General features: G+C 35.4%; 1 protein-coding gene across 1 annotated transcript in view; it reads left to right on the forward strand.

The window, feature by feature from the left end:
* Positions 1-21,726, forward strand: part of LOC149775142 (transducin beta-like protein 2) — a 40,403-nt gene extending 18,677 nt beyond the window's left edge. The window contains exons 7-12 of the mRNA XM_089943317.1: positions 3,030-3,116; positions 6,487-6,622; positions 15,909-15,958; positions 17,535-17,717; positions 20,370-20,556; positions 21,411-21,726. Of these exons, the coding sequence (XP_089799443.1) occupies positions 3,030-3,116; positions 6,487-6,622; positions 15,909-15,958; positions 17,535-17,717; positions 20,370-20,556; positions 21,411-21,465 (698 nt within the window). The 3' untranslated portion in view covers positions 21,466-21,726. The remainder of the gene's footprint in view (positions 1-3,029; positions 3,117-6,486; positions 6,623-15,908; positions 15,959-17,534; positions 17,718-20,369; positions 20,557-21,410) is intronic.
* Positions 21,727-22,358: the final 632 nt, after the last annotated feature.

Genomic DNA, 22,358 nt, shown 5'->3' on the forward strand with positions numbered 1-22,358 from the left:
CAGTCTTGGCTGCTCACCGTACCTTCCAACTGTCTGGCTCTCTATCCATACCATTTTGCCAGTTTTTATACCGTCTTGGCTGCCAACTGTAATGTCCAGCTGCTCGACTCTTGATACATACCTTATAGCTTCCTTTACGTATCTTCCAATGCCTTGGAAAATTAACATTATTAGGGCTGTTACTGATAGATCCATCCATCTGCCTAACATTACCGTTACTCCAGCAGTACAGCCGTCTACACTGCCATCCATATTCCTGTACTGATTTTGATTTCATCAAACTGTTCATACCAATGCGATGACTACTTCATGAGGATACAGCTAGCCATGCACTCACAGCCTACCCTCTTGGTCAGTACAGTGCAAGTCTTAGAGACAACATCCATGCCTCTTCTGTCCCTCAGGGAATTTATTATACAGATATCAATCTTGATCCCAACCAGGACACATGGAGCATGGGGATAAACCTAATGATGGTTCCTGCTAAGATCTGATCATAGCCTATGAATATCTTTAAGGCAGCAGTAGAGGAATTGATGTGGCGGTGCCAAACTCAGGTTGCCTGCCACCATCCTCTTCTACACCATTACACGGGGTCAAGGCCTCAGTTGTTTTTGACATGGAAGAGGTTGGTTTGGCCTTTCTTTATGTCTTCCCCTGCAGCCAAGAAAGCAAAAATCAAGAAATTTCTAAGAGCCTCGCTGCCAAGATCAGTGACCTGGGCAATTCAAAAGCCTATCCTTATCTTTTGAGAGTCAGTTTTAATGTTCCTTGCAATTGCACTGGCATAAGACCCATTCAGACACCTTCAACCATCCCCAGATGTTAGATAAGAACTATGCTTTGGTCAGTCTAATTTTGCCTGGTTCTATACACTGGATAAAGACATTTTGTATACCACTTTGAAGCTCATTGTCAATATAATGGCAATGTCTTTGTTGTCGAACTTGACCTCTCTGGCAATTTGTCAGGCTTGCAGATAAGGCCAGCATTGCAAATCCCACCTGACCCTGCGGACTTACAACTGGATTGCCTCTGATGTTCAGTGGCAAGGGAGAGGAATTGTGGAGGCAAGCAGCCCAAGAACTGCCCTTCTATCTATCTGTTCAGCAACCATCGCCCAATGCAACTACAATTCACCCTTGATTATGTGATGACTGGAGACAAGGCCATACATGATTGTTCTCTGCACAACCCAAAAACCAGCTGAGATGCCAGTCCTACACATGAAGCAATCTCATAATCAGTTTTGGAAGCAGTTGTGTCAAGGAAAGAGGAAGCAAAGTTTCTCAACCCCCTGCCACTGCTCTTCTGACATTGATTGTGTCCCCCAACTGTCAGTAGACAACTATCTGGTAGGCTTCCAACTCTTGTTTTTTCAAACAGCATTGGATTGATCTCTTTCTGCCAAGCAAGTGGGTGATCCAGATTACCTCAAGTCTATAGTTTCCTTTTGCCAACCCCTCCCCCATCATCCTCTTCATTTCTGACAGAGGTGTCAATGGATTAGGTAAAGGACACACTTTTGTAGCAAGTGATCTGGATGCTTAGTTGAAAAGTGGGTGGTGGAAATTGTTTGGAATCCACAATCTCCAGATGTTTCCTCCAAGCATTTTCTGATTGGGAAGGCCAGTGGCATTCAAAATGGAGACTGTGATGATCAGTCTGCCTCTCCAGTGAGTTTGCCATCTGACTTGATCAGACAGACATATTTTTTTTTATGTTCTAGTCCATCCATCCTTTTAGTAATTCATGTGGTTTGTATACCATGAAAATTATTTTTAGTTTCACAAGCTCTCCGTGCTTGAATTGAAATATGTGGGACACTAGGAAATTACTCCACAGTATTGTATTCCTGTTCCAGATGATTTCATCTGTTTCCATGGTGTTATATTAGGACACTTACCAGCAGAAAGATATGATCAGTTCCATTCTAGTTAAAGAACAATTTCATTTCCCTTTTACATCGTCTTGGTTTTATGATCAACTAGGAAGTCCCATCTTTGTCCATCCCATCTGGGTATGGATTTTCTCACTCACCTCAAACTGGTTCATCATCTTCCCCGCCATCAGGTGGTCCAAATAGTCATCCTCACAGAATCCATTTCCAACACAAAATGAATTGCAAAAGGAGAAAATAAAGGCAACCTGGACTAAACAGACAGCATACTTTTGTTCAAGTTCATGAAGGCAAGGCAAGCAAAAGTTATATTTTAGGGTAATTTACATTAATTTCATCCTTAAATTTCTTTGTAAAATATACAATTTTTCTCCCTACTTTCTCCTTAGTGTTGTCCTGTGATTTAGTTTTAATGGTAGCCCTTCTATGTCTTGACTTTTTCACAGATGGTTGCTGGAAAGACTGTTTCTTACTAGAGGTAATTAAGAACTAAGCATTTCGAGTGGAACATACTCTTTGTCTACGCCGTATCATTTGCCTTGTGGCATATCAGATCTCTTTTCTGCACTTTTTTAAAATGTTTTCCATGCTGACATTACATGACATTGTGCTCCATCTCAGATAATTGGTCTAACTTAGACAAAAATGTTATGGTCTTGTTAGTAGTTGACAGGTATGCCCTTGCCTGAACATTATGTTAGGACATTATTTGTAGTGTCATGAGATGTTATGTGTTACATATTGAAAAATGATCATATTGGTTGATTAACCTAATGAACAAGGTAATCATGTAATAAAAAGTTCTTTATCATGCAAAAAAAATTAACAAATAAAATTTATATTGTTATCTAGACATTTAAATTGTATTGGCAGATACCTGCATGTAAAGACACACCCCCATAAAGGAAAACATTGGTTTGCCTTTTTTCTTGATTTTGCAGATTATTGCCAACCTCTTTAAACAGGACACCTATCCTCAGACTAGAATATTGTGTTGTTCCTGCACACCCTTTGCAGGTTGGTTTCGAGTTTAATTCAAAAGTTATCCAGTTAAAAGTGCTTTGTGACATGTTTTGTTGAATGAAAAGAATATGTCCATACATTGACAAAGATTTCTTCACATCTATAGGTGACATCCTAGCAGAAATTGACACTCACCAGATGAATAATTCCTATGGTGCTGTTTCACCATGCGGACGATTTGTAGCCTCTTCAGGTATGCTGTGAAAAGTTGTACGATTTATTACATGCTGTTTCTTTCATTGATGTATCTCTAAACCCAGTTTTATTAGTCTTTACCACTGTTTGTTGTTGTTGTTCCCATTTTTTCAAAGAAAAGGGTGAGATAGTGTCATCCTTTCTGTGCATGTTATGTTTAAGATAGAGACTTAAAAGTTTGGGATATGATTGGTTGGGAATGTTCTATAGATGTGCACAGCATAATTTTTTATTTATTCTCATGAAAGTGGAACTTGTGGGGTGGGTTCACACATGAGATTGTATATAAAATGTGTAGTAATTTCATGATATGTCCTGCAACTCATGCACCTTCCAACATGCAGATTTGTGGTTCAGGATAGAGACTGGTGATTCAAAGTAGAGACTTGTGGTTCAAGATAGAGACTCGTGATTCATATTAAATACGGGTGGTTTAAAGGGGACGAAAACCCGGACCTGCACAATTTTATTGTACATAGAAGGACATATAGTAGTTTGTGTATATAATCTATCCTATTTTTTTCTTTGCATCAGTTGTATTTGCACCAACATTTCATACAAAATATTGTCCTGTATTCCAAGATCAAACGGAAAGAACCTGCCGCGAATTTGTTAGCTCCCTTCCATACAAGCAGGATGTGACGTCATTTGAGATGATTAACGTATAAGAGTTGCATTCAGTTTGTGCAGCGAAGTGTCAAGTAGAAACAAGATGGTTCATTGCGCAGCTCTAAATTGCACAAATAGTCTCAGTTCTGGAACAATCCTTAATTATGTTACTCTTTTTTTTTCTCTCCATCTTTGAAAAGTAAGAAATTATCTACCAAATGAAATAACAATAAAGAAATGTTTACGCTTTTTCATTCAATGTTTCCAACATCAATTTATCATGCACGTTTGATTTTGTATGTAAATGCATCGGATGAATATGCATTTTTTCTTCCACACTTACGTTCTAGACTGTTTTCCACTCATTATATAATAAACCCCTCCTTCCCATTCTGCGTTCATCTTTTTTGTGTAATGTCGATAATAGAAAAATAAATTACTTATAATTGAAAGTCTGTGTGTTCATATAAACTCGTTAGATTTCTTATAACTACACACACTGGAACACCATGATACAATTTTTTAAACATTTTTTTAAACAAATGTTACTGTTAACTTTCTTGATTGACAAATCTATTATAGTAACATTATTCATTAATGTGGTAATTACTCTCAAACTCAGACCAGGCTGATTCGGTACAAATCACTGACTAATTCAGCCCATATATCTGGCTGATTCTCCAAACTTCCAAGCTGATTCGGATTAAATGTGACATTTAAATTTGTTTTTAAAGATGATCTTCTCATTATGTCCCAAGTACATTGAGCAGTCCAAATATGCATTTAAAGTAACAAAATCCAGTTAGTATGCATGATCATGGTATTGTTATATATAATAAAATAGCGTAATCATGTTTATTGTGCATCAGCAATTTAGTAGTGAAATATTTTTAAAACTTCTCGTTCAACTTTAAATAGTTTGTTTTATTGAGAAATAATAGAATTACAAACACTGAAGAAAAAAGAAGTAATAAACTAGATGATGGGCGTAGTACATGATAGCTTTCAGAAACCGTCTGAATTCTGTGCATTAGCCATGATGTTGAACTCAATAGCGACTGGATTTCCTGAGTAGGCGTCATTAATGGTTTTTATCGAGTTCAAGTATCATTCGTCAATGGTTAGCAAATCTCAATGAAAAATCAGATTAAATTGTTCAGTTAGAGAGATGATACTATAACCCTTTGGATTATTGACGGCAAGAATTCAGTTGATTTCGGGTTATAGAGGTCCACAGCATAAAGTCGTCTCAGGATGACTTTAGTTATTAGGTTGGTGCCCTTTCATGTATAAAACTGCAGATGTCACATCATGCTTACACCCGCTCTATTTTTCCAATTAAAATGCATTTAATGATTTGAAGAGCAGAGCAAAAGGGATAGATGCCACTTCTTTTTCATTAAGTACAGAAGCAGAGTTGATCAAATGGAAAAGTTGAAAAGTTGCAAATTTTATAGATTTAAGAAGTTATTTAGTTAAAGAAAAACAACAATAAATAAAGCCTTAACAACCAGGGCGAGTTCTCCATAATTCATGATCAACAATGCCAGTGTGTACACAGTGTCTCAAATGACGTCACACCCGCTATTTTTACAGGGGAAGGGAAGCGCGTTCTATTCAAGACGGATGGAGAGAGATGATCTGTTTTTCATAAATTTCTTCGTAATGAGTAAGAATAAAAGGTAAAAATTTTCAGAAAATGAACCTAATACATACAGCAAATTATATAAGGAGTTTGCTTGAGTTTCAATTTTGCATGTTGGTCCCCTTTAAAATAGAGACTTGTGCATCAAAATAGAACCTTATGTTCAAGATAGAGACATATAGATCAAGATAGAGACTTGTGGTTCAAGATAGAGACTCATGATTCAAAGTAGATCCTGGTGGTTCAAGATAAAACCTTATGGTTCAAGACAGAGACTTGTGGTTAAAGATAGACCCTTATAGTTCAAGATAGAGACTTACGGTTCAAGATAGAGACTGTTGATTCAACACAGACTGGTGGGTCAAGATAGAGCCTTATGGTTCAAGATTGAGACTTGTGCTTCAAGATAGAGACTCTTGATTCAAAGCAGACACTGGTGGTTAACACAGAGACTTGTGGTTCACGATAGAGCCGTATGGTTCAAGATAGAGATTGGTGATTCAAAGCAGAGACTGGTGGTTCAGCACGGAGACTTGTAGTTCAAGATTGAGCCTTATGATTCAAGATAGAGACTTGTGGTTCAAGATAGAGACTCATGATTCAAAGTAAAGACTTGTGGTACAGAATGGAGACTTATGGTTCAAGATAGAGCCCTATAGTTCAAGACAGAGCCTTATTGTTCAAAATAGAGACTTCTGGTTCAAGATAGAGACTCATAATTCAAAGTGAAAACTGGTGGTTTAAATATAGACTTATGGTTCAAGATAGAGAATTATGGATCAAGGTAGAAACAATATTATTATTATTATTATTATTATTATTATTATTATTGGTTATGATGAAGAATGATCTGCAGAGATCCAAAACAATTTAAGAATTTGGATTCATTGCTTTGTTAGCTCAGAGTTTCCTAAATTCCTAGAACAGAGATTTTTTCCACATCGAAGGACATTAATGGTGGTTTTCCTTTCAAAATGTTCTATTTACTTTACAGAAATGTCACAGTGTAGCTTAATTTTCAACAATCAAAACACCATCAGAATCTTTAGATGCAAGTTCCAAAGTTTTGACTGTATATACATTTACACTAATAGAACTTTTGTTGTATTTAAAGGTTTTACACCTGATGTGAAAGTGTGGGAAGTGTGCTTCAGCAAAACAGGAGATTTTCAGGAGGTTAAGAGGGCATTTGAGTTGAAAGGTCACAGTGCTGGTATCTTTTGTTTTTGCTTTAATAATGACTCTACAAGGTGAGCCAGGCTTCATTAATTTCTTTCCAACAATATTTTTTATATTATATATGAATACAAGTTATATCTGTATCATTTGAATTTCTTTGAATTCATTTATTTTCATTTTATTTACAAAAAATATGATGTTTTGTGAATAATTTAATTTGTGGCTTGGGGAAAGTCATTCACAGATGGATCATTACTCGGTGGCTCAAGGATTTGTGGATTTTAGCTACCATGAAGTACACACAGTTTTGTGTCCCACAATTCACAATAAATGGTGAACTAACAGTAAAATAAATTTTAGGTCATACAATGTTAGGTTATACACAGTAATATGAATGTCAGGACTTATATGTAGTGTTTATCTTTTTGGCTAGGGATTGAACACCTTTAGCTTTGCAAGATTGTTCATCACAAACTAGTTAATTCAGGAGGCATAAATGACACAAGGCTGGTGAGAATCTATTTGACACTTTGCCAAACCATGGGGCAATATTTTGTGTGCTGATTACATTTTTGTAAGAACTTTATGTTGGATGTTTGGTTTCAACAAGAATTGTGGATATTGTTCATTTTGACTGTCTTTCATGATTATTTTTGGGATAATGTGTATCATTGATTCAGTTTTCTAAAACTTTTACTTAGACAAAATGCTAATATGCTTAGGTCCCCATGATTAAAATCCTAATATGATTAGGTCCCCATGATTAGAATCCTAATATGATTAGGTCCCCATGATTAAAATCCTAATATGCTTAGGTCCCCATGATTAAAATCTTAATTTGCTTAGGTCCCCTTGATTAAAATGCTAATATGCTTAGGTCCCCATGATTAGAGTCCTAATATAATTAGGTCCCCATGATTAAAATGCTAATATGATTAGGTCCTCATGAGTGGAATCCTAATATGATTAGGTCCCCATGATTAAAATCGTAATATGCTTAGGTCCCCATGATTAAAATCCTAATATGCTTAGATCCCCATGATTAGAGTCCTAATATGATAAGGTCCCTATGATTAAATTCCTAATATGCTTAGGTCCCCATGATTAAAATGCTAATATGATTAGGTCCCCATGAGTAGAATCCTAATATGATTAGAGTCATAATATGCTTAGGAACCCATGATTAAAATCCAAATATGCTTAGGTCCCCATGATTAGAGTCCTAATATGATTAGGTCCCCATGATTAAATTCGTAATATGATTAGGTCCCCATGATTACAATCCTAATATGCTTATGACCCATGATTAGAATGTTAGTATGCTTAGGTCCCCACCCTTTGGAGATGAACTTCAACAATTTGTGATAAACATGGTTACATCATTTCAGACTTACAATAGACTGCATAACAAATTTTACCTTTCAATGACTTACAAACTACTGTCTCTTGGTTGGATCATTGTGTCTGAACACAGTCTGCTGATTCCACTATTAGTGATATGAGAATAATTCATGCCTTGATAGGATCTGACCATCATCCTACCTTAATCATTATAAGTGCTGACCTAAATCCCAGCCTTACTTAATGCCCAATTGAACTCATAAACTAAAAACAGTATCAAGTGGTCAGACCTCACTGTCAACTAAAAACTAAATTGTACTCAAACACCTGCATTCATATTGAATAAGGTACTCAAACACCTGCATTCTTATTGAATGAGGTACTCAAATACCTGCATTCTTATTGAATGAGGTACTCAAATACCTGCATTCTTATTGAATGAGGTACTCAAACACCTGCATTCTTATTGAATAAGGTACTCAAACACCTGCATTCTTACTGAATAAGGTACTCAAATGCCTGCATTTTCATTGTATGAGGTACTCAAATACCTGCATTCTTATTGAATAAGGTACTCAAATACCTGCATTCTTATTGAATGAGGTACTCAAATACCTGCATTCTTACTGAATAAGGTACTCAAATATCTGCATTCTTATTGAATGAGGTACTCAAATACCTGCATTCTTATTGAATGAGGTACTCAAATACCTGCATTCTTATTGAATGAGGTACTCAAATACCTGCATTCTTATTGAATGAGGTACTCAAACACCTGCATTCTTATTGAATGAGGTACTCAAATACCTGCATTCTTACTGAATGAGGTACTCAAACACCTACATTCTTATTGAATGAGGTACTCAAATACCTGCATTCTTATTGAATGAGGTACTCAAATACCTGCATTCTTATTGAATGAGGTACTCAAACACCTGCATTCTTATTGAATGAGGTACTCAAATACCTGCATTCTTACTGAATGAGGTACTCAAATACCTGCATTCTTATTGAGTGAGGTACTCAAATACCTGCATTCTTATTGAATGAGGTACTCAAATGCCTGCATTCTTATTGAATGAGGTACTCAAATACCTGCATTCTTATTGAGTGAGGTACTCAAACACCTGCATTCTTATTGAATGAGATACTCAAACACCTGCATTCTTATTGTATGAGGTACTCAAACACCTGCATTCTTATTGAATGAGGTACTCAAATACCTGCATTCTTATTGAATGAGGTACTCAAATACCTTCATTCTTACTGAATGAGGTACTCAAATACCTGCATTCTTATTGAATGAGGTACTCAAATAACCTGCATTCTTATTGAATGAGGTACTCAAATACCTGCATTCTTATTGAATGAGGTACTCAAATACCTGCATTCTTATTGAATGAGGTACTCAAACACCTGCATTCTTATTGAATGAGGTACTCAAACACCTGCATTCTTATTGAATGAGGTACTCAAACACCTGCATTCTTATTGAATGAGGTACTCAAAGACCTGCATTCTTATTGAATGAGGTACTCAAATACCTGCATTCTTATTGAATGAGGTACTCAAATACCTGCATTCTTATTGAATGAGGTACTCAAATACCTGCATTCTTATTGAATGAGGTACTCAAAGACCTGCATTCTTATTGAATGAGGTACTCAAAGACCTGCATTCTTACTGAATAAGGTACTCAAACGCCTGCATTCTTACTGAATGAGGTACTCAAATACCTGCATTTTTATTGAGTAAGATCGAGATCCTTATTGTGAAATGGTCTATAAAAATCAATACTGTAAATTCTCAGCACAGTAGAGGCCATACATTCTGGCCAGTAACTGGTGGAAGAAGAACCCAGGAAAACTGCAGTATGATACCACCGACCCACTTGAATCTTTCTTACATACCCTGAGATAATATATGTGACATATTGAAATATTTTAATTTTTGCTTAGTAGTGTTGAAATAATGAAACACCTGTCTACATTGTTGACAATTTAACTGTTATGGCAAAGAGTTGTACTGTTGGCATTTGGGAAGTGCAGGATTCAGTTCCCTTCCAACCAAGTATATCAGGGAGGTGTTCTTTTGCCTTTGCTGTTTAGAATATACATCAGAGATGCTGCCAGGGCAGCCAAAAATATTGTACGGATTTGCACACTTAAGAGAGCAGTTATGGGCATGAACTCCAGGAATTTAGTTTAACCCTTTACCTCATGCAAGCGTTTTTAGACGCGTCTACTCCATTTGCATGGAAGCATCTTTAGACGCATCTACTCCATTCGCATGGAAGCGCCTTTTGACGCCTTTACTCCATTCGCATGGAAGCACCTTTTGATACCTGCTGTAAACGTCTGCCATTTTTGAGGGTTTACGTAGCACCACCTTCGAAGAAAACCCCTTATTAGATACCTCATTCATTGCTTTGAATGACCATTACATCAGATCACATGGTCGCTATTTATGCTGTGGTCAGAATCTGCTATTTAAAGTAACTGGGTAGCATTCTCCACTCTCCAAAGTGGAGGTCACGGATTTCGTTCAGTACTTTTCACGATTAGAATCACAACTATGAAAGCTTCAATAACTTGGGTAAAGGCTCTGATATTGATGTAGGTAGCAATTAGTTTTTATAAATTATCAAATTCAGATGACTTAGTGATGTAGATGCAGGCAAAGAACTTGTAAATTTCGAGTATGAGAAATGGCAGCTACGGTTGGTCATGCGGCTTCACTGACTTGACAGTGAACAAGTTCTCTCTAGATTTTAAAGCACAAAAAAAATTCTTACGTGAAAAATAATTGCATAGCTATAACGATCAGACTTTATTCTTAAATTTTTCCATACCTAATAGATGTGTACCAAAAATGTAAAATGGTTAAAATTGCTGTTAAACGTAACATACACTACACTGCTTAACAGTTAACAGGCAGGCCTATGTGTATGGAGTTGAATAGGTAACAGGTGTTCTATTTATAGTGCACTGCACTGGGTAACTTTGCTTCATGTGTATTGGAGGGCTAAAAGGTAAAGGGTTAAAGTCATGCACATGAAAATGTTCTTTGCATATTTTATGATTTTTATTTAACTGATCATCCTTGAATTGCTTATGACAATAGTCACATCAGTAGTGGCATCATGGCACTTGTTGTTACAGTTGTCTTTTTCCAGGTAGGCAGCTGTATGCACATCTGGGTTCTTCAACTTGACATGACTGGTTGGTAAACTAAATTTGATTGCCATATGGGCCCAGGAACAAGCATTAAGCCGTAGTTTGAATCTTGCATCAAGGAAGTTTTACAAATGCGTGTTTAATATACTGGCTACCTTGAAAATCCCAGATGGCTGATTCCAAGTGTTGTTCATCTAATACAACAATTTTGTTCAGCAAATACTGGCTGATGATAATGACAATGACAATGATTTTTAAATTATGAAATATATCAGAATATTTGAGTTGGAAAAATGTTAATGGACATACCAATGAGACTGAAAATGGTGTTAAATATGAGCCCGATGTACCTTCTGATGGACAAAATAAACAGCATCCAGGTCAACACCCATTTCTTCGGTTTTTTAAATTAAGTGTAGAAAAGGCAGAATACTCCGACATGATTTTTCTTCATTTTAAAGTGGAAAACTGCTTTTCTTCTGACTTTAATAAGATTTTTCTTGATACAGTCCATTTTTTATATCATCTCCGATCCTGGGTTTTTAAAGACAGTCTGTATGCTCCCATTCCACAATGACCCTTGTAAGTTATTCCTTCCATATATTAGTTAGGACATGACTCTCGTAAAGTATTCTGATTGGTCAAAGGTTTAAATTCATCCATTGAATCTTCGTGTAATGGAAGCTGATGGCAACGGAAAGAAGAAGCATGCTTGTAAAACATGGCATCCCGAGTTGTTGAGAGAGACCATGACACGAAAAGTTTAGATAAAGGTTTAAAAAAATGTATGGAAATAGGAATGGCTGGAGCAAAAAGTTGATGGATATTTAGTTGGTCATTTTATAAGAAAATTGAACGCTAGAGGACTGGCATTTTGTGACCTCTGCTCTATGGTAATTGTGGTTGGAAGAGTTTGGAACAGTGCCTATGAAAGAAGCTGCATATGAAAAAATTTAAGTTCAGAAGGCATCTGGAAAAAGTACAGTTAATTACTATAAGAAAGATTTCATGCATGAGAGAACAGACGTAGCCCTTAGTCAGAATATGTGCACAGCATGTCACCAATACAGACACCAGCTTGAAAGGAAAAAGACTGTCATTGAGAAGGAAAAGAAACGATTGCACATTGAGCCAAGAAGTCTGTGGTGACAAAAAGGAAGGCTAAAGAAATCTTTGCCAAAGCCGCAAAAAGTGCTCAACTGGCATATCAACAGGTTGTGTCCATTGGAGAAAAAGACAAGTGAATGTATGGGATTATTTGTATATAGTTGATGTACTTGGGTGTTTATTTTACAGATTTGTTATGAAAAGAGAGAAGTGTAACATATTTGCTGCAAAAATTTAGAAATTATTGTGACTTAATTACAGTGTGAGCACTGACATGCACATGAAATAACTTCAGCATCAATAGTATTGGAGAACAAATTCATGTGACTATAAATATAGTGAAATTATTGAAGTTAAGTTGAACATTTTTGGTAAGTTTATTAGTTTTTCAAGTGATTATTTTGGTTTATTTTATGATCATATGTTGCACTAGGAGCAGGTTTTATGAATGTAAAATGCGCTTTTGGCCAGGGGCCTTTGGATCCCTGGATCAGGGGCACTGCCCCTCAAGACCCCATTGGGGGAGGACCCCCAAACACCCCTCAACTTTTTTCAGCTTTTTTTTAATACGGAAGACCAGAATCATGTCTGAGTACTAAGCCTAATTAAAATACAGCCAGTTTAAAAGTAGGGTGCAGTTTTCATTCCTTGCTTAAACACTTTAGCTCTGCTGGATCTTGTGCTTCAAAATTATATAGCCCTTATAGGGGTCAAAATTATATAGCCCTTATAGGGGTCAAAATTATATAGCCCTTATAGGGGTCAAAATTATATAGCCCTTATAGGGGTCAAAATTATATAGCCCTTATAGGGGTCAAAATTATATAGCCCTTATAGGGGTTAAGATGAGCCAAATAAATAAAAATCAAAAAGTGAAATTGAAAGTAAAGATTGTTTCATCAAAATACTCCATGCTTTGAATAAAATCCTGGCAGCACCTCCGATACATACACTGTTGGGTCATTGTCACATGTGGATACCTTTGAATCGAAATGCTTTAAATCTTAACAAATCTGATGTCATTGATAAGTCCTATTTATGTCAATGATAAGTCCTTCCATTTATGTCACTGATAAGTCCTTTTATCACAGGTTAAAGGAAATTGTTAAAGATGTGCATTTGAGAATGATATGACATGGATGATGTATACACAAAACAGACATACATCAACAGCTATACTTATTTGGGTCATGTTTTAAAAATCCTAAAAATCAGTCAGATGATGAAGAAATGATGAGATATGACAGATTTGTGTGTACTTGAGCAAACATACTTGTATGCAAATATAGAAAATGTTCATTGAATGTCAAACTTAGATTATTTGTATCTTATTGTTTTGCAAAGCATTGTTCATCTCTGTGGACAATATTTAGTGAAAGCATAAAAGGATAATTAGTCATTGGTTAAAACAATAGTCTTCATTTTCTCTCTAAACTGTAATATATTTAGTTTTGAAGAAGTAACGAGAAACTGTGTTTTCAGTGATGGCAAAAAATATATAATAGTAAGAATTGTATCTTGAAATCTATGATGTTCATTAAAATTCTTGGATTATAGATACAGCAAACAATTTACTCTTTAAATTTCGACATAATGACAGAAATGTGCTGTAGTTGTCTATGTTTATATATTTGTACATAAAACACCTATGATTGTTTATGTTTAAAATACACTTATATGCTAATTTAGATATCTATTTTCCTTAGCAGTTTGCAGTAAAGAATCTTATCACCAGTATTAAGATAGTTTTGATGCATCTTTGGGCTGTTCCAGGAAAACCTGCTTGCAACCCATGAAAGGCACTTTCAGCACAGAGTAGTCACCCAACCATTTGATTTAGAACTTTGTATATCATTTTCATGTAAACATTTTGAGTAATCTGAGAACCCTGGCATATATATTTAAAAAATGCCTTCCCTTGGTTTCTTGTGTGTTTAAATGGAACAGCCTTTAGTAATTTTGCTTAGAATAATTATTTTGATATCTGAAACAAATTACATGTTTATTTAGGTTACTGTTAGGTTACTGTTAATGCAAGACCTAGAATGTTTTAAAACTCAAAATCCGTATTACTTGATAAAATTATATAGTGTACAGATTTGTTGTTGTTGTTGTTGTAGGGCTTAACGCCATTTTTCAGCACGCGATTGGCTATACATGGCGGCCAGTATTAATGGTGGAGGAAGAACCCGGGAAAACCCCGGAAAGAACCACCGACCCACGAGAAGCTACTGGCAGGCTTTCTCACATACCCACATTAGCCGAATCCGAGACTCGAACCCACGCAGACAGAGGTGAGATGGCAGTGATCCGTAACGGAGAGCGCTTTAGACCACTCGGCCACTCAGGGCCCCGTGTACAGATTTGTAAAAAAACAAACATTTTCAAGTGTATTAACTGCTAGATCAAATAAATGTAGCCAGATGTATCATGCTCTTCTGTCTGTAATTTTTTATTTTACACCATTGCTCCATTCAAATCATAATTTTGAATTGTTTAATTTTGCAAAGAGCTTTTTTTGTACCCAATTTAATATTTATTGGTGGGGGGGGGGACAAATAATTACAGGTACAAATATTGGCATAATTTTGAGTCGATTCCTAAGTACTTATATAATCACAATCATAATAGGTATAAAAACACTGCTGGTCATGCTGTTCTGGCAGATATTTTACTCATTATACAAGCCTTGTCTGTCTCTGCTTTTATTCTTTATCTGCCATCCCCAATGGACGGCACAGTTTTGACAGGTTAAACTTATTTTATTGCTGTGAATTGAAACAAAGGTAGTTGGATTGGATACAAGTGCCTATAACTCTATGGATTCATCTCCCTTATGGTTATAGATACATGCAGCATGACAATGCTTTATATACAGTAATACCTCGTGCATTTGCGTTTCTGGAATCGCGAATTCATGGATTCGCTTAATTTTCATTGGTACCCTCTACGTACATGTTTTCTTTATTTTATTGAATTGTACCTTCATTATCTGACTTCTGTGACATATGAATTTTACCTAGTTTACCTTCCTGACAATGGCAAAGAAAACGTCAGTCATTAAGTTTACAGTCCCATTCGTTACTTGGTTTTACCTTACTGTGAGTGCAAAAGAAAATGGCAGCCAATGAATTAGTATAGGGGTAATATTAGTATACATGTACCGTACTGTAAATGCGCTAGTGTGGCAAATACCCATTAGGTGATACTGTACTCTATTTTTACGTCAACCATTTATTTATCTTTTTAAGGGTAATGTATTAAGCTAACTTTTAAATGAAATTAAAGTGCTTTGGGAGCATGATTTGGGTCATATTTAGGGTTTAAACCCTAGAAATAAGCATTTATTAGCATTTTTAGTGACTCGTACCAAACATTCGCGATTCCTCCTGATCCGCGACTGGTTCTGGAACCTAACCTCGTGAATGTTCGAGGCATTACTGTATATATATATATATATATATATATATATATATATATATATATATATATATGATGAATTTAAAGAATTAATTGTTCAAAATGAAAAGAATAATGAGAGAGAGTGAAGAAGAGATCTGAAATTTATGAAATGTTAATAAAAACATGAGAGGGGAATAAACCATAAACTTGTTTTATTGTGCATGTTTTGATGAAATGATTTTGTCTTAAACTGAATGTAGTTAAATAAAGCCACTGCCAACTACTACTTTTGTAGATAATTAATTGATTTTATTTTTCAATTTTATTTCAGAATGGCATCTGTGTCAAAAGATAATACATGGAAGTACTGGGATACAAATAGTAAGCGATTTTATTTTAACATCTGCAGTGAACTGTTTCATTGGACCATTGTTCCCATTAAATTTTTTCCATAATTAATTTAAAGACAGGTATTGTTCCTAGGCTTGTGCATTTTTATATTTTCTCAGATATCAATAGATAAGAATTGCATGTAGAAGGTTGTGTATGTTTTTACATCATAAATGGAACTTAAAAGGTTAGCCTTTTATTGTTCCCCACGCTTTATCATGGATATTATTCCTATAATAATTAATTACCATTAAAGCTAGTCTTTAATTATCCCCCACACATTGTCATGGATATTGCAATACCCTCATTCTGTTGGTTTTTTTTGTCTGCAATCACAGCTTTTAAATTGCAGAGTGGAGAATCCAGAAACTTTGTAGTTAAGTTGTCCACCAATAACTATCTGCATGAGGGTTGTTATTCTTGGCTCCCACCCCTAATGTCCTTGAGATGGGATAAAGATCTGATGTAAATTTTATTATATTGACATTTTCACATTTTCTCTGACCAAACTTTGTGCAGTCATAGCAAAAAAGATGCATTATGTATATCAAATATGATCTCTCTATACTTGACCACTCCGGTGGCCTAATGGTTAGAGCATCCACCTTGGATGCGTGATTTTGTGGGTTCAGAAAAACCCAGCCAAGTCATAACACTTTTAAAAATGGTACTAGCAGATGCCTCACTAGACACTCGGCATTAAGAGGTTATGACTGGTCGGCCTGGTGTCACGATGATGTGTCTGGGTGGGATATCTTGCTATGTTTGTAGCTTGATGCCCCAGTGCTAGGCATCACTGTAAACTGCCACACTGCATACATGGTAGTGACATGGCTGATGTTTTTATAAAACTACATTAAAAATCCAAATCACACACAGACTGTTCTTATTTGTGAGTTATGGTCAGTAACTGAGTGTATAGAAGGGGTGGGGATGGAATATGCAGTAAAATACGTGGGAAGTTGGGTTGGAAAATCATTTTAGTTGTTGCTATTTACATTATTTTAGTTTGGTACAAAAGTTAATCTCTTTGGGAATTCGTAGTTTGATGCTTGTAATCAGTAGAATGAATTTTTTTTTATTTATTATTTTTCTCTCCTGTATTGGTATGTGGCTGTCACATGTTAATTAAGTGTAAAGATTAACCTGAACATAATCTGTTTAGAAATTCATGTGTGTTTAATTTTCCTAATGGATTTCTGATCCTGTAAAATGTTCAGGTGTTTGAACATATTGCATGTGTTGTAGACAGTACTCCTCTTTTGGAGAAAAGGGTATTGGAGGGTAAAATGATTTTTAAGTGCTCTGTGTGAGGTCAGTGAGGAGCTGACACTGATGATGTTTGGTCTAGAACTTTTTATTATGAGTATTAAAAATGTTGGCACATGGATTTCTGATTTCATTGTGAGAGTGTAAGATTGAGTGCTATAATTCAATGGTTTTGGTTACAAGGATTAGTTACTATTTAACTGTTGGAGCTAAATTGATTTGAGATGAGCTGTTGCTTTCATTGTCATTGTTAGGTCATTTGTTTCATTTCTTTACAAATATTTTCTTCCTCTTTAAGTTCAGTACAACTTAGGACAGGACTCATATCTTCTCTTCACTGGAAAATTGCCCTGTTCTGGCCCTTGTTTGGTAGCTTTGTCACCAGATGGCAGGACTGTTGCCATGGGAATGGAAAATTTAATATGCCTTTATAATGCTCAGAATGGCAAGGATGAAGAAAGACTGGAAAATATTTACTCAGGTAATTTTCTTAGTACCTTACATTAACTTTCCATGTACTTCATTTCCATATAAAGATTCAATATCAGTCTTTTTCACAATGTCACAGAAGATGTCGTAATTGCATAAGATTACATTTCTTTCTTTAACTTATTTCATATAATATATTTTAGCAAGTCATATGTGGTCAAAATGTCTAAGCAGAGATAGTGAAAATTATGTTTTAGTTTTTAAAAAAACAAAGTTTTGGACTATTTAGACACATAAAACTACATATATAGTACCCTGGATGATACACATACATGTACATATATAATATTCTGGAGGCTACATGTATAATACCCAGGATACACATAACATTTATTCTACCCTGGAGGATACATGTACATTTGTAATACCCTGGAGGATACATGTACATTTATAATACCCTGGAGGATACACGTACATATATAATACCCAGGAGGATGCATGTACATATATAATACCCAGGAGGATACATGTACATATATAATACCCAGGAGGATACATGTACATATATAATACCCAGGTGGATACATGTACATATATATTACACTGGAGGATACGTTTACATATATAATACAATCAAGGATATGTGTGCATGTAAATATGTATTACCCTGGTGGATACACATGTATATATATATATATTACCCTGCAGGATATATGTACATATATATTACCCTGGTGGATATTCATGTACATACATATTACTCTGGAGGATATAGGTACATATATATTACCCTGGAGGATATATGTTCATATATATTACCCTGGAGGATATATGTATATATTTAATACTCTGGAGGATAAACATGTACATTTATATTACCCGGGAGGATACATGTATATGTGCAATACCCTGGAGGATAAACATGTACATATATAGTTCTCTGGAGGATAAACATGTACATATATATTACCCTGGATGATACATGTATATATGTAATACCCTGGAGGATACACATGTACATACATATATATATATATATATATATATATATATATATATATATATATATATATATATATATATATATTACCCTGGAAGAGTTGCATACATGTACATATAATAGTAATTATAATAACAATGACTTTATTTAAAAGAAGCTCATTTTGTCAACTGCCCATTCATTTATGAAGCATTCTTCAGAGGAGGATACACATATAGTACCATAGTAATTCCTTGATACAAGCCCTCAAAATCACTGGGTCCAGCTGTATACAGTACTCCCACACTATAAAGTCATCAAAATAAATGGGTGTAGTAATACTTGTGATCTTAGTGTCAGACTTTTTATGTAATCCCTCACTATAAAGCCCTCAAAATAAATGTATATAGTAATGCTTGTAAGCTTTTTGTGTCAAACTGTTTAAAGTAATCCCTCACTATAAAGCCCTCCAAACCACTGGGTATAGCCATACTTCCACACTTAGTGTCCAATTGTAGAGTATTCCCTCACTATAAAACCCACACAATAACTGGGTATAGTCACACTTCTGTGTCCAACTGTATAGAGTACTCCCTCACTATAATACCCCAAAATAACTGGATATAGTCATGCTTGTAAACTTAGTGTTACACTGTTTAAAGTAATCCCTAACTATAAAGCCCTTAAAATAACTGGGTATAGTCATGCATCTAAGCTTAGTGTCAAACTGTTTATGGTAATCCCTCACTATTAAGCCCTCAGAATAACTGGGTATAGTCATGCTTGTAGGTTTAGTGTCAAACTGTATACAGTAATCCCTCACTATAAAGGCTCTCATTATACTGCTGCCCCTCCTACAACTTGAATGTGATCTTTCTCAGATTTTGTTTGATGATTGCTAGTCAATTCTGTTTTTTAGTTCTTTGCTAATGAGAATCAGTTATAATGATTTCACAGCATAAAATGCTGTTTCTGTACTGTATTGCACTGTCATGGTAAATCCTTTTTACAGCATCCCGTAATATAAGGCCAACTTGCTTAGAATGCAGGTCACAGTTGGCTTTAGTTTCTTCATCTTCACAAAGAACCTCACTTTATTCCCCTGATCACAAAGTGTATTATTTGACTTACCTCTTAGCTTTTCTACCCAAATCCATCTTGGAAGTAACTCGTAGGAGTGATGCAGCACACTGAGTCAAATATGACCATGTCAAAAGCATTATGATGCCCTAATGGAATATTTTGCACACTTTTAGTAAAAATAAAGTTCAGTTTTGAGTTTGGGCTTGAAATTGGAAACTTGATAAAGTTTTAGTGTAGAATGGCCATAATGAATGCTGTGTTAAGATGATGTTTGACATACACATGATGTCATTTTTATAAACAATGTACATGCAAACATTAGTATTTCTAAGGTATTTTCTGATCATTATCAGAAAGGTCTGAGAATGTTATGGTTGAAACAGTATTTGGCGGGTTGATAGAGAATTTTGCTGGTTGATAGATTATTTTATACAATATGGTTGATAGAGTATTTTATACAATGATGGTTGATAGAGTATTTTATACAATAATGGTTGATAGAGTATTTTATACAATGAATGTAGTTAATAAAGTATAAATTATAATTTAATTTTGGCAGGTTGGTAGAATCTTTTGTGTACAGTGGATGTAAAGTTAGTAAATTGTACATTATAATTTAAATTTGGAATTCTTTTTATGCAGGTCCCTTAACTGAGTTACAATTTGACATAACTGGACAGTACTTATTATCATCAGGGGATAAACATGTGCATGTTCTGCACAATGTAACAGGGTACAAGGCTGCAATAGCTGACCTAAGAGAGAAGGAACTCAAGGCAACAGGGGCAGCAATGAAAGAGAGAATCAGACAGCAGATGAATGAAGCCAGGTATATGGAGAAAAAATAGTTATCTTGAAAAGTAAATCACATATCTGTTGAGCCCTTATTGGGAGAAGCCTGGCATAGCAATAACTTAGAAATTTATTAGCATGTCTGACTGTACATATATTCGTATTAGTACCTGACCACAGCATAGATTCAGTTCAGAGCTCAAGTTGTTTTTTTATTGAACACAGGGATACAGCTTTGACTTTATAGCGAAATAAGTTAAAATGGAGAACTCTTTTTATATAAACAAAATGTTATTATCAGATGTTGATGGTGTTTCAGAATAGTAAGTATCCAGTTTACCACCCAAAACATTGCTTTGCCACTTGGGGCAGAAATTTGATGGCAAAACTTAAGTGAAGAATTTGTGCAATTTGAATCAAGACTCATGACCAGCAGGCCAGGTTAGTTGTCCTGGTGTGTCAAGGCACTTTACTCCAATTGCCTTGGCACAAAATGACCTTTGATATGTTAATTCGCCATTAAACAGTAATAAGTCAATCATTCAATCTTTATATAAATACATTGAAATCTAGATAGAGCAATAGCAGTTGTGATCACTTTGTATTTCAACAGTACTGGGTTCAGTCCTTGGTTCTGACACATTTTAAGACCAGTCGTTCCATTTAGACAAAGTGGATTTGCAAGGACAAAGAGTTCCATTCATCACTGTGGGTTTCTATGAATTTTCTTGTTTCCTTCATGACAAAGGCTTTCACTTGTAAACAGTTGAGCTGTTGACCATATGATTCAAAAGTTATTTAAACCTGCTCTAAGATGAAGGTAAAAGGTTTCAACTTTAAATGCATGACTGCCATGAAATTTCAAGCTTATATTTATCTTTTTTTTTCCAGAGATGCCTTACAGAAGATAACAGGAGATGCTAATGGTTTTGTTGAAAGCAAGTGACATCGTGATCAGTCTTACATTCCCAAATCATTGTCATCATCACACCTGCATATCATGATTTAGTGCCTAAATATTTAGTTGGCTGTATGCCACAAAGAAAGTCTCTTTGACAAAATTACTCTTCCTGATTGTGCAATTAATAAAAGAAGATTTTAATGGAGCACATGATATTGTTCTTTTGATAAAGGAAATGAAAAAATAAAAATGCTAGTCATTGTATTTGGAGCCTTTTTGCAGATAACAATAAACATCTCACTTAGATTTTCTTGTTCCTTTATTACTTTTATGGGAGAAATTTAATCCAGCTACATGAATTTCTATGTTGGTGATTCTATATTGTACAATTAAACATGTCATTTTATGCCATATTGTGTTGTGCAGGGAAGGAACAATCATATTAGCTACCTTATGCTTATTTATGTTGTGGTTACCCTTCGATCTTAAAAATGAAATAGTTTGTTGATGTGGAGTTTTTATTTTTAAAAATTGCAATGACGCACAAGAAAATACAGTAGTCCCCCTCGTGAATACCCCCCCCCCCCCAGTGGCCAGAATCTGTTGACACTGACAAACTGACAAGTTTGTGTTCAACGGTACCCAGCCAGAAAGACCACCCCTCTAACTTGACCAGTGACCAACATAGTACAAAAATGTAACATTTACCCCTCACAATCTGCCACGTCTTATTAATGTGTCCAACCGCTCTGGTGGCCTAGTGGTTAGAGCATCTGCCTTGGATGTGGGAGGTCGAGAGTTCAATTCCTGGCCAAGTCATAACAAAGACTTACAAAAATGGTACTAACAGCTGCCTTGCTTGGCACTCAGCATTAAGAGGTTAGTGTTAGGACTGGTCGGCCTGGTGTCAGGATAATGTGACTGGGTGGGACATCATG

Source organism: Sinohyriopsis cumingii, chromosome 19 (assembly GCF_028554795.1).
Source record: "Sinohyriopsis cumingii isolate HCF-2022 chromosome 19, ASM2855479v2, whole genome shotgun sequence".
NCBI lineage: Eukaryota > Metazoa > Mollusca > Bivalvia > Unionida > Unionidae > Sinohyriopsis > Sinohyriopsis cumingii.